Below are 12,041 nucleotides of genomic sequence, written 5' to 3' on the forward strand. Positions count from 1 at the left end.
CTCCCTGTCCATCACCAACTCCCGGAGTTCACCCAAACTCATATGCATCGAGTTGGTGAGCACATATCCTATTTCCAGGTTAGTTTCTTCAGCTAGTCCTCACATAACAAGATTATCCTGTTCTACCTCTTCACCCTTGTTCTACCCTGTTCTACTCTCAGACAGCAAGGAGATCAAACCAGTCAATCCTAAAGGAAATCAGTCCTGAATGTTCACTGGAAGGACTGATGCTGAAGCTGAAGCTCCAAGACTTTGGCCACCTGATGGGAAGAACTGACTCCTTGGAAAAGACCCTGATGCTGGGAAAGACTGAAGGCGGGAGGAGAGGGGGGCGACAGAGGATGAGATGGTTGGATGGCATCACCGACTCGATGTACATGAGTTTGAGTAAGCTCTGGGAGCTGGTGATGGACAGGGAGAGTGCTGCAGTCCATGGGCCACAAAGAGGCGGACACGACTGAGCGACTTAACTGAACTGAACCTCTTCAAAACAGAATTTCTTCACGTCTCCCTAAAAGTATTGTGCCAGTCTCTAGTTCATTAGGGTAGCTGAGTTATGTCCAAGGTATACTACAAAAGCAATACTAAGTCCCAGAATTCACCTTATTCTAGCACTGAGCCTGGATGTTTCCTCGCCGAGATATTGACAAAGAGTAGAAAAATCAGAGTTAACTCTGAGTTCTTCGGCAAGACTGACTACTGCAGAGTTCTGATTCAGAAGCTACTCCTCACCACAGGGCTGTCTAGCTGCACTCCGGCTGGCTTTAGTCCAGATTCAGTGGGAGAGTCGAAATGCGCCGCTGGCCGGCTTCTAGGAGAAGAGTGTGTTTATCTGCCCAGGAAAAGCGTTCCTAAGACGGGCCTCCCAGGGCGCGCGGGCAGCCAGGCGTCCTGGTGCCAGCGTGGACGGCGAGGGGACCAAGAGCCAAAGTCCGCTGGGAAGCCGCATGTCAGCCTTCAAGGTCCCTAATGCACATCTCAAATGGCCATCCTCCCCACGCCCCCCCGGCAAAGGAATTCCGCGTGGCAGCGCGGAAACGTTCATAGGCCGGGAAAAGGCGTACTCGGCGGCTGACGCGCCCAGTACCTCTAGACGCGCAGGCTGGAGACCAATTGTCACCGTAGAGACCCCGCAGGAGGGGCGGGGCGGAGTTGTTTCTCACAGAGCTTGCGCGTAGCGCCTGTTTCCAGAGGGCAGGCTGCGGAGAGAGGGAAACCAGCGCCGCGCGCCACCGAGGCCCACTGCGTGCGCAGGCGCACTCAGCCACCTCCCGCCTCTTGGAGCGCCGGGCACCTCCCCGCAGAGCTCGGGGGCGGGGCCCAAGGGGCGGGGTCTGGGGCGGGGCTAAATGCTGGGGGAAAATCAGCCTTTCTGTGGTCGCTCGTTGAGTCCGTTGTCGCCTCTGACTTCGATCTGCCGCAATCATGTTGCCCAACACTGGGTAAGCATAATTTGGCTCCGTGGGGGAGGAAACCGGGCCAGGCGGAGTGGATAACTTGGGTGGCCCTGACCCGGAGGTAGGAGGATTAATGATACTGCGCGGAGCGATCTGGAACGCTGTTTGGCCCTGGATGCAGTGTTCCTCTAACCTGCGGTAACTTGTGAAAAGTAGCGCAGAGGTATGTACTTCAGGGTGTCAGTCGTGTTAATATCTCACACATAAAGGATCCGGAGTGACGTATCCCGCTGCCTCTGGGGCGGGTCCCAATTTTGGGTTTAGACATACAGCTGCGTGTCCTGCTGGAAGTAGCGAGTTCTGGGTGAAAGGTCACCGGAACTCTTGTGCACTTAATGAGTCCCCCACTTGTTCAGAACTCTCAATTCTGGAAGGAGAAAATAAGGGGTGTTTAAAAAGGGATTTCAAGTTAGTAACAAACTAAGCTAACCTTAAAGGATGAGTGTCTTTGGCGAGGCTTTTTTTTTTTTTTTACTTTGAGATGATACTAAGTTGTGCTAAAATACACATAAGGTTTGCCATCGTCACCGTTTTTAAGTGTACAGTTAAGTAGTGTTAAATATGTTTGCACTGTTGTGCAACCAGTTTCCAGAACTTTTTCGACTTGAGAAGTAAACTCTGTACCCTCCTCCCATCCCATTCTGTTTTCCGTTTATGTACTTGTATGGATGTTTTGAGCTGAGTGACATGTTCGTTCTGAAGTTAGCTTGAAACATACAGGCACGTGGCCAAAAGACTTAAACACCTCAGAAGGGTGAGTTTCCTTATTCTTAACTTTCAATCCCCTACTTACTCTCTGGTGGGTTTCCAAAGGTACTCTGTGTATTTATAAACATATTTGGGTACACAATCCTAAACACGTACAAACACACTCCCCACTTTACAAAATAGTAGCAAAGCCCCGTTTTGCATCTTGCTATTTTTACCTGTCATTTAATATGTCTTGGGACATATTTTCAGTACATTTAGATCCTTCTCACTTTTAATGTTCTATTTATTTAACCTACCCCCATCATTGGATGGGGCTTCCCTTCCCTGGTGGCTCAGAGGATAAAGCATCTGCCTGCAATGCAGGAGACCCGGGTTCGATCCCTGGGTTGGGAAGATCCCCTGGAGAAGGAAATGGCAACCCACTCCAGTGTTCTTGCCTGGAGAATCCCATGGACAGAGGAGCCTAAAGGGCTACCGTCCACAGGGTCGCAAAGAGTCGGACACGACTGAGCGACTTCACTTTCACTTTCATTTTCATCATTGGATACCGGATCATTTCTGCTTCAGTCATGTCCTACTCTGTGTGACCCCATAGACAGCAGCCCACCAGGCTCCCCCATCCCTGGGATTCTCCAGGCAAGAACACTGGAGTGGGTTGCCATTTCCTTCTCCAATGCATGAGAGTGAAAAGTGAAAGTGAAGTCGCTGAGTCCTGTTGGACTCCCAGCGACCCCATGGATTGCAGCCTACCAGGCTCCTCCGTCCATGAGATTTTCCAGGCAAGAGTACTGGAGTGGGGTGCCATTGCCTTCTCCGAGATCATTTCTAGTCTTCTGTTACTCCATCTTTGCTGCCATGATTATCCTTGTATTCACATATTCACATATCTTGTTTTTCACATATTTGAGTGTATCCACATAATAAATTCTTGGCAATGAAGCTGCTGGAGCAAAGAATGTAAGCATTTCAAATTTGATCAGTTCAGTTCAGTTCAGTCGCTCAGTCTTGTCCCACTCTTTGCGACCCCAGGCCTCCCTGTCCATCACCAAATCCCAGAGTTCACTCAGACTCACATCCATCGAGTCAGTGATGCCATCCAGCCATCTCATCCTCTGTTGTCCCCTTCTCCTCCTGCCCCCAATCCCTCCCAGCATCAGACTCTTTTCCAATGAGTCAACTCTTCACATGAGGTGGCCAAAGTACTGGAGTTTCAGCATTAGCATTATTCCTTCCAAAGAAATCCCAGGGCTGATCTCCTTCAGAATGGACTGATTGGATCTCTTTGCAGTCCAAGGGACTCTCAAGAGTCTTCTCCAACACCACAGTTCAAAAGCATCAATTCTTCGGCGCTCAGCCTTCCTCATAGTCCAACTCTCACATCCATACATGACCACAGGAAAAACCATAGCCTTGACTAGACGAACCTTTGTTGACAAAGTAATGTCTCTGCTTTTGAATATGCTATCTAGGTTGGTCATAACTTTCCTTCCAAGAAGTAAGCGTCTTTTAATTTCATGACTGCAGTCACCATCTGCAGTGATTTTGGAGGCCCCCAAAAATAAAGTCTGACACTGTTTCCACTGTCTCCCCATCTATTTCCCATGAAGTGATGGGACCGGATGCCATGATCTTCGTTTTCTGAATGTTGAGCTTTAAGCCAACTTTTTCACTCTCCACTTTCACTTTCATCAAGAAGCTTTTAAGTTCCTCTTCACTTTCTGCTGTAAGGGTGGTGTCATCTGCATATCTGAGGTTATTGATATTTCTCCCAGCAGTCTTGATTCCAGCTTGTGCTTCTTCCAGTCCAGAAGTTAAATAAGCAGGGTGACAATATACAGCCTTGACGTACTCCTTTTCTTATTTGGAACCAGTCTGTTGTTCCATGTCCAGTTCTAACTGTTCCTTCCTGACCTTCATACAGATTTCTCAAGAGGCAGGTCATAGTTAATACCAAAAGCTCTCCAAAGAGGTTGCACGCTGAAAAGAATTAATGCGATTTCCTAACCCAATATACTGGTAAACAGCAAAATGTCTGATTAAAAAACATACTTGTTTTGATAATAAAAATCTAACTAGAGAAAAAAATGGCACCTCATTATAGTTAAAATCTGCACCAAAGAGTGAGGAAGCAGATCTTTTTATATGTTTAAAGCAGCAGTTCTTGTTGAGGAGTATTTTTGATTCCCATAGGACATTAGGCAATATCTGGGAACACATTTTATTGTCACAATTTAGTGGGGGTGCTACTGGCATCTAATGGGGGGTCCAGGGATGCTGGCAAACATCTTATAAGGCACAGGAGAGCCCTCTACAGTAAACAATTATCTTGTCCAAAACGTCAATAGTGTAGAGATTGAGAAATCCTGGTTTAAAACCATCTGTGTATCTTTCCCTTTGCCTGGCTTACACAGTTAGGCTTTTGATTGATCTCTGAGATCGCTCTACTGAAAAGTAATTTGTTCTATATCATACATGTTAGAAAATTTTTCTCAGTGTTTTTTCATTGCATCTTGAGTTTGATGATGCTATTTGTTTATCATGCAGAACCATGTGGTTTTATTGAATCAGAGTTATCAATGATAATCAAGTTATCTTTTAAGACTTTTGTGTTTTTGTGACAAAGCTATAAAAGGCCATCTTAAACAAAGATTTTTTAAATTTATAAGTATTCTTCTGGAATTTTTGTGGGCTTCCCCCGCCCCCCTCCCCACCAACTCAGATTTCAGCATAGCAAGTGAGTTAGGAAACCCACTTCATTTTGGTTCAGATGGCTGGCTGTACAGTTTTTCCAGCACCATTTACTGACTATTTGTTCTTTCTGTTAAAAATTCCACCTCTGAATTCTTGTATGTATAGGGATCTTTTTTATTCTATTACTTTGGTCTATCTGTTCATGTACCAGTGCTAAGTTATGTTAATTACTCTAATTTTATCAAGTGTTTTAGTATCTTGGAAGGCTAGTTACTGCCTCATCTGGATTTTTTTTTTTCAGAATTTTCTTTGTTACTTTCAGATGTTTATTTTTCTAAATGAACTTTAACTTGTATAGTGTTTTTTGAAGTGATTGTTTTTTTTCTTTAAATAGTTAAAGATTCATCACATTTACCATGATTTTGAGGTACTAGGGAATTTTGGTAAATTGTAGTGCTAACTCTGCATTAGCAAGTTTTAGTCATCTACCAGTAGTAATGAGGAATTTGGAATCTTTTTGCTTTCTCACCTTCTATACTCTGGTTCTGATGCTTTAGAAATGGAGGTATAGACCCAGTGGTTTTCAGGTTAAGAGGAAAGCGGACTTTGCCCTTGTTTGTGCCAATGCCTGAGACCTTCAGCGTGAAAATGCCCTTCATCCTACTGGGAATCAATCCAAGTAGACCAAAGGCAAAGGAGTAGAGCTTTTTTTTTTTTTTAAATTTCTTTTATTAAAGTATAGCTAATTTACAATGTTGTGTTAATTCCTGCTGTATGGCAAAGTGAGTCAATTATACATATATATGTACACACACACTAACATATATGTGTGTGTTAGTTGCTCAGTTGTGTCCGATTCTTTGCAAACCTATGGACTGTAGCCCACCAGGCTCCTCTGTCCGTGGAATTCTCCAGGCAACCATTCCCTTCGCCAGGGGATCTTCCCGACCCAGGGATAGAACCAAGTATCCTGCATTGTAGACAGATTCTTTACCGTCTGAGCCACCAGGGAAACCCACAAACATATATATGTATATATATAAACTGATAGCTTATGGGGAACAATGTCAGATTCGTGATCTCCGAAGAAGAGTTAGCTTTGGGACCAGGGATCAGGCTTGATCACTGAAGAGCTTTTGTGTGGCGGAGTTTTATTAAAGTAAGAAAAGAGACAGAGAAAGCTTCTGACATAGACATCAGAAGGGGTCGGAGAATGCCTCCCTTTGCTAGTGTTAGCAAGGGAGTTATATACTTTTTAAATTAGTTATTACAGTAAATCAAAAGAATGTCTCAAGGTTGTAAAATTTTTACCAGACCCACTCCCACAATTTACATTTTAGGATAACAGATTAGAATTTAACAATAGAAAGATCCTACCAGACCCACTCCCATAATATACATTCTAAAATATCAGGGTTAATAGGAAGGTTTTCAGGAAGGAGAAACTGTCCTCAAGCAGGATACTTTGTTGTTATATAATCCCTAGTACAAAGTTGAAACTGAGTTGTTTGTTGTGTTATCATCAGTTCTGGGCTTAAAGGAAAAAAAAAAAAAAAAAAAACATTTTATGTGATTAAGACTAAGAAATGTAGAGGAAAAAAAAAAGTTTGTCCTTTTCTCCTCCTCGAGAACCCCAGACCCCTCTCTCCTTGGGGAACCCCGGACTTCTTATCAACCTGCCTAGGAACTGACTCTCTCAAAACCATAATGGAAAAGGATATGAACATTCTTTTTCATGTGGGAGGATTAATGATACTGCTCGGAGCGATCTGGAACGCTGTTTGGCCCTGGATGCAGTGTTCCTCTAACCTGCGGTAACTGGTGAAAAGTAGCGCAGACGTATGTACTTCAGGGTGTCAGTCGTGTTAACATCTCACAGATAAAGGATCCCAAGTGAGGTATCCCGCCGCCTCTGGAGAGGGTCCCAACTTTGGGTTTAGACATACAGCTGCGTGTCCTGCTGGAAGTCTCGAGTTCTGGGTGAAAGGTCACCGAAACTCTTGTGCACTTAATGAGTCCCCCACTTGTTCAGTTCAGTTCAGTTCAGTGGCTCAGTAGTGTCCGACTCTTTGCGACCCCATGAATCGCAGCACGCCAGGCCTCTCTGTCCATCACCAACTCCCGGAGTTCACTCAGACTCACATCCATCGAGTCAGTGATGCCATCCAGCCATCTCATCCTCTGTCGTCCCCTTCTCCTCCTGCCCCCAATCCCTCCCCGCATCAGACTCTTTTCCAATGAGTCAACTCTTCACATGAGGTGGCCAAAGTACTGGAGTTTCAGCTTTAGCATCGTTCCTTCCAAAGAAATCCCAGGGCTGATCTCCTTCAGAATGGACTGGTTGGATCTCCTTGCAGTCCAAGGGACTCTCAAGAGTCTTCTCCAACACCGCAGTTCAAAAGCATCAATCCTTCGGCACTCAGCCTTCTTCACAGTCCAACTCTCACATCCATACATGACCACTGGAAAAACTATAGCCTTGACTAGACAGACCTTTGTTGGCAAAGTAATGTCTCTGCTTTTGAATATGCTATCTAGGTTGGTCATAACTTTCCTTCCAAGAAGTAAGTGTCTTTTAATTTTATGACTGCAGTCACCATCTGCAGTGATTTTGGAGCCCAGAAAAATAAAGTCTGACACTGTTTCCACTGTTTCCCCATCTATTTCCCATGAAGTGATGGGACCAGATGCCATGATCTTCATTTTCTGAATGTTGAGCTTTAAGCCAACTTTTTCACTCTCCACTTTCACTTTCATCAAGAGGCTTTTGAGTTCCTCTTCACTTTCTGCCATAAGAGTGGTGTCATCTGCATATCTGAGGTTCTGGAAGGAGAAAATAAGGGGTGTTTAAAAAGGGATTTCAAGTTAGTAACAAACTAAGCTAACCTTAAAGGATGAGTGTCTTTGGCGAGGCTTTTTTTTTTTTTACTTTGAGATGATACTAAGTTGTGCTAAAATACACATAAGGTTTGCCATCGTCACCGTTTTTAAGTGTACAGTTAAGTAGTGTTAAATATGTTTGCACTGTTGTGCAACCAGTTTCCAGAACTTTTTCGACTTGAGAAGTAAACTCTGTACCCTCCTCCCATCCCATTCTGTTTTCCGTTTATGTACTGTATGGATGTTTTGAGCTGAGTGACATGTTCATTCTGAAGTTAGCTTGAAACATACAGGCACGTGGCCAAAAGACTTAAACACCTCAGAAGGGTGAGTTTCCTTATTCTTAACTTTCAATCCCCTACTTACTCTCTGGTGGGTTTCCAAAGGTACTCTGTGTATTTATAAACATATTTGGGTACACAATCCTAAACACGTACAAACACACTCCCCACTTTACAAAATAGTAGCAAAGCCCCGTTTTGCATCTTGCTATTTTTACCTGTCATTTAATATGTCTTGGGACATATTTTCAGTACATTTAGATCCTTCTCACTTTTAATGTTCTATTTATTTAACCTACCCCCATCATTGGATGGGGCTTCCCTTCCCTGGTGGCTCAGAGGATAAAGCATCTGCCTGCAATGCAGGAGACCCGGGTTCGATCCCTGGGTTGGGAAGATCCCCTGGAGAAGGAAATGACAACCCACTCCAGTATTCTTGCCTGGAGAATCCCATGGACAGAGGAGCCTGGAGGGCTACTGTCCACAGGGTCGCAAAGAGTCGGACACGACTGAGTGACTTCACTTTCACTTTTACTTTTTCATATTCTTTTCCATTATGGTTTATCACAGGATGTTGAATACAATTCCCTGTGCTACACAGTAGGCCCTTGTTGTTTATCCTTCCTATATGTAATAGTTTGTATCTGCTATGGATAGGGCTTTTTAAAGCAATAATTGGGACATTTTCATCTAAATACTTACATTTAAAAATTACTTTAACACTATGTATACTACCTTTTGTATAAAAAGGAAGGGAAAATTACACATACACACAGGATATGTTTTATATATATGTGTGTCTGCATATTTTTAAAAAAGGAATTATAATAAGGGTAAGTGGAAAATAAGGAATCTATAGACAAAGGATTGAACTTCTTTCAATACACACATTTATAAGGTTTGACTTTTTTATTGGCCACACAGTGCAGCTTGTGGGATCTTAGTTCCCCCAACCAGGGGTGAAACCCAGGCCCTTGGCAGTGAAAGCATAGGAGTCCTAAGCACTGGACGACCAGGGAATTTCCAGATTTGACTTTTAAATCAAGTATAGGTTTTATAGTATCCCTCATCAAAGATGAGGGGAAAGTGATAAACTAAAGTGGACTGTCATCATAAACAGAGGACCTTAACTGTATATCAAGCTTTTCACATAAATATACATAGAAAAATAATTCAAATAATTTTAACATAGTAATTTGTATACCTTTAGAGACATCTGCTCTAAGGACAAGAGAGTACAGAGAAATCTTGAACTGTACTTGGTAGATTTATTATTGATAGTTGTATTAGTGTAGTAATTTTAATACTGTTGCATCTTACAGTATTAATAAATATTAATAAAATTAATAAATATTAATATACCACCTCTTCTTGGTCTGATTCTTTAGCAGAAGAAACAGTGATCCTTACCCTTCCCTCTGCCACGAGTGAGAGTGTGTTCCTGGAGTCTTCTTCTCTTCTCTAACCTGTCTTTCCTTGATTGCTCAGTTGGTGAAGAATCCACCTACAATGCAGGTTCAATTCCTGGGTCAGGAAGATCTGCTGGAGAAAGCATAGGCTACCCAATCCAGTATTCTTGGGCTTCCATTGTGGCTCAGCTGGTAAAGAATCTGCCTGCAATGCAGGAGACCTGGATTCAATCCCTGGACTGGGAAGATCCTTTGGAGAAGGGAAGGGAAAGGCTGCCCACTCCAGTACTCTGGCCTGGAGAATTCCATGGACTGTGTAGTCCTCGGGGTAGCAAAGAGCTGGACACAACTGAGCAACTTTCACTTTACAACCCGTCTTATGGACTTCTTGTCCTTTTTCTGTTAGAAAGCCATGTCTTTGTTAGAATCCCATTCTTGTCACAAAAACTGTTAAGACCTGGAATTTGTATTTATCATGTTTAACATAAACAGTTTAAAGGTGTATATAACTTACCAGTGTCTGAAGTACATAAAATTCTATCATTCCCCCAAACAATACAAGGATCTAGAAAAGCTGAACTTCAGTCATTCCAGTTTAACTTTTGTTATTGTAATAATATATTTTAATTCTATTTTAACCTCTAAATGTTATTATTTATTATATCATTTATATTATTACTAATTAGCAGTATAAAAACTTTTTTTAGATTTCTGTACTTAATTTATCTTTGGCTTTTATTTCTTCCTGTAGCTCTGACCTTCCATCTGGAAACATTTTTTTTTCTTTCTTTAGTAAATAAGGCAGGAGAAAGAAAGAAAAAATATTTGGCTTGAAATGAAAGAAATAATGCTGTCATTATTTGCAGATGATATGATTATCTAACTGGAAAATCAAAATAATGTACAACTAAATTACTAGATTTAGTAAGAGTCTGATACACGGTCAGGATACAAAAGTCAATGATAAAAATTAGATTTCTGCACACAAGCAAAAGGGCTTCCCAGGTGGCACTAGTGGTAAAGAAGTAAGAGACTCCGGTTCCATCCCTGAGTCAGGAAGATCCCCTGGAGGAGGGTAGGCAACCCACTGCAGGTGTTCTTGCCTGGAGAATTACATGGACAGAGGAGCCTGGTGGGCTACAGTCCATGGGGTTGCAAAGAGTAGGACACGACTGAAGCAACTTAGCATGCACTCACACGCACAAGTAACAGCCAGCAAGTACAGTACAATGGCTATAAAAATGAGAAGTTCAAAATCCAGAATATGGGTTGTTCTACAGATCTATATTCTTCAGCAAATAAATGGCATAAAGAAAATCTAAAATCTGTTATAGATTATAAGAGACTCAAAAGATGTACAGGCATACCTCATTTTATTTGTGCTGTACCTTTATTGCCCTTTGCAGATATTTTGTGTTTTACAAACTGAAAGTTTGTGGGAACCCTGCTTTGTCAGATGGTGGTTAGCATTTTTTAGCAATAAAATAGTTTTAAATTAAAATATGCACATTTTTTTAAGACATAGTACTATAGCATATTTAAAAGACCACAATGTAAATGTAACTTCTATATACTGGGAAACCAAAGTTTGTGTGACTCACTTTATTTCAATATTCACTTTATTGTGGTGGTCTGGAATTGAACCTGCAATCTCTCAAGGTGTGTCTGTAACAAATTAATGCAATGTAAAGTCCTTACAGGATCCTGATTTGATCAAACCCACTGTAAAAAGATATTTTTGAGATAGTTGTGAAACTTTGCATAAGGATAGGTACTAGTTGATTTTGAGGAATTACTGTTAGTTTTCTTAGTTGTGATAATGACATTATTATATAAAAGTTGGAGGTACATACTGAAGCATTTGTAAGTGAAATTAAATGACTTTTGAGGTTTGCTTTCTGATAATTATTTTCAAAATTGTGATTGTTGTTGAATTGTTAAATAAACATGGATACTTATTACAGTATTTTTGTATTTTTGAAAATATTTGAAAATTCTATAATAAAAAATGGTCTTTAAGTAACTTTGCACTCATTGCGAGGGAAACTAGAGTAATTAAATAATGGGAAAATCTGATAACACCATGATTGGATGGTCAGAATATTACCTTTGATTACAGAGGGACATCCTGTGGTTCCGGGTGTGAAATAGAGAGTAATACCGTGTTCATGGACTGGAGCACTCAATGTCTTAAAGCTGGTGGTTCTTCTCACATTGCTGTGCTGTGTGCTTAGTCGCTCAGTTGTGTCTATTTGTGACCCCATGGACTGTAGCCCTCCAGGCTCCTCTGTGCATTGAATTCTATCAAAATCCCAACTGATTTTGCATGTGCAGTTAAATAAGCTAATTTCTAATATGTGGAAAAGCAAAGATCCAAGTATAGCCAAGAAAGCTGTTAAGATAGTGCAATCCATTTAACCAAATTAAACAGAAGACAGAGCCTAGAAATAGATCTGTTTGTTTCTGGAGACTCAGTCTGTGACAAAGCTGGCATTCAAGATCTGTGGGAAAGACAGGCTTTTCAGACTGGAACTGTTGGTTGTCCATGTTGGGGAAAATGTAGGTCATCGGGTCGGCATATGCCCTGGAGAAACTCTTGTACGTGTGACTGG

At 41.9% G+C, this 12,041-nt stretch overlaps 1 protein-coding gene across 3 annotated transcripts in view; it reads left to right on the forward strand.

Annotated features, from left to right (window-relative positions):
- The first annotated feature begins 1,319 nt into the window (after nucleotides 1–1,319).
- HSDL2 (hydroxysteroid dehydrogenase like 2) overlaps nucleotides 1,320–12,041 on the forward strand; it is a 60,645-nt gene continuing 49,923 nt past the window's right edge. For 2 of the 3 annotated variants that reach the window (XR_011568200.1, XM_019966727.2), the window contains exon 1: nucleotides 1,320–1,442. Coding sequence is in view for 2 of the 3 variants with exons in the window: in XM_019966727.2 (XP_019822286.2) it covers nucleotides 1,426–1,442 (17 nt within the window). In the remaining variant the exon portion in view is untranslated. The remainder of the gene's footprint in view (nucleotides 1,443–12,041) is intronic. The other variant, XM_019966726.2, reaches the window with a different exon arrangement.

Source organism: Bos indicus, chromosome 8, assembly GCF_029378745.1.
Source record: "Bos indicus isolate NIAB-ARS_2022 breed Sahiwal x Tharparkar chromosome 8, NIAB-ARS_B.indTharparkar_mat_pri_1.0, whole genome shotgun sequence".
Lineage (NCBI taxonomy): Eukaryota > Metazoa > Chordata > Mammalia > Artiodactyla > Bovidae > Bos > Bos indicus.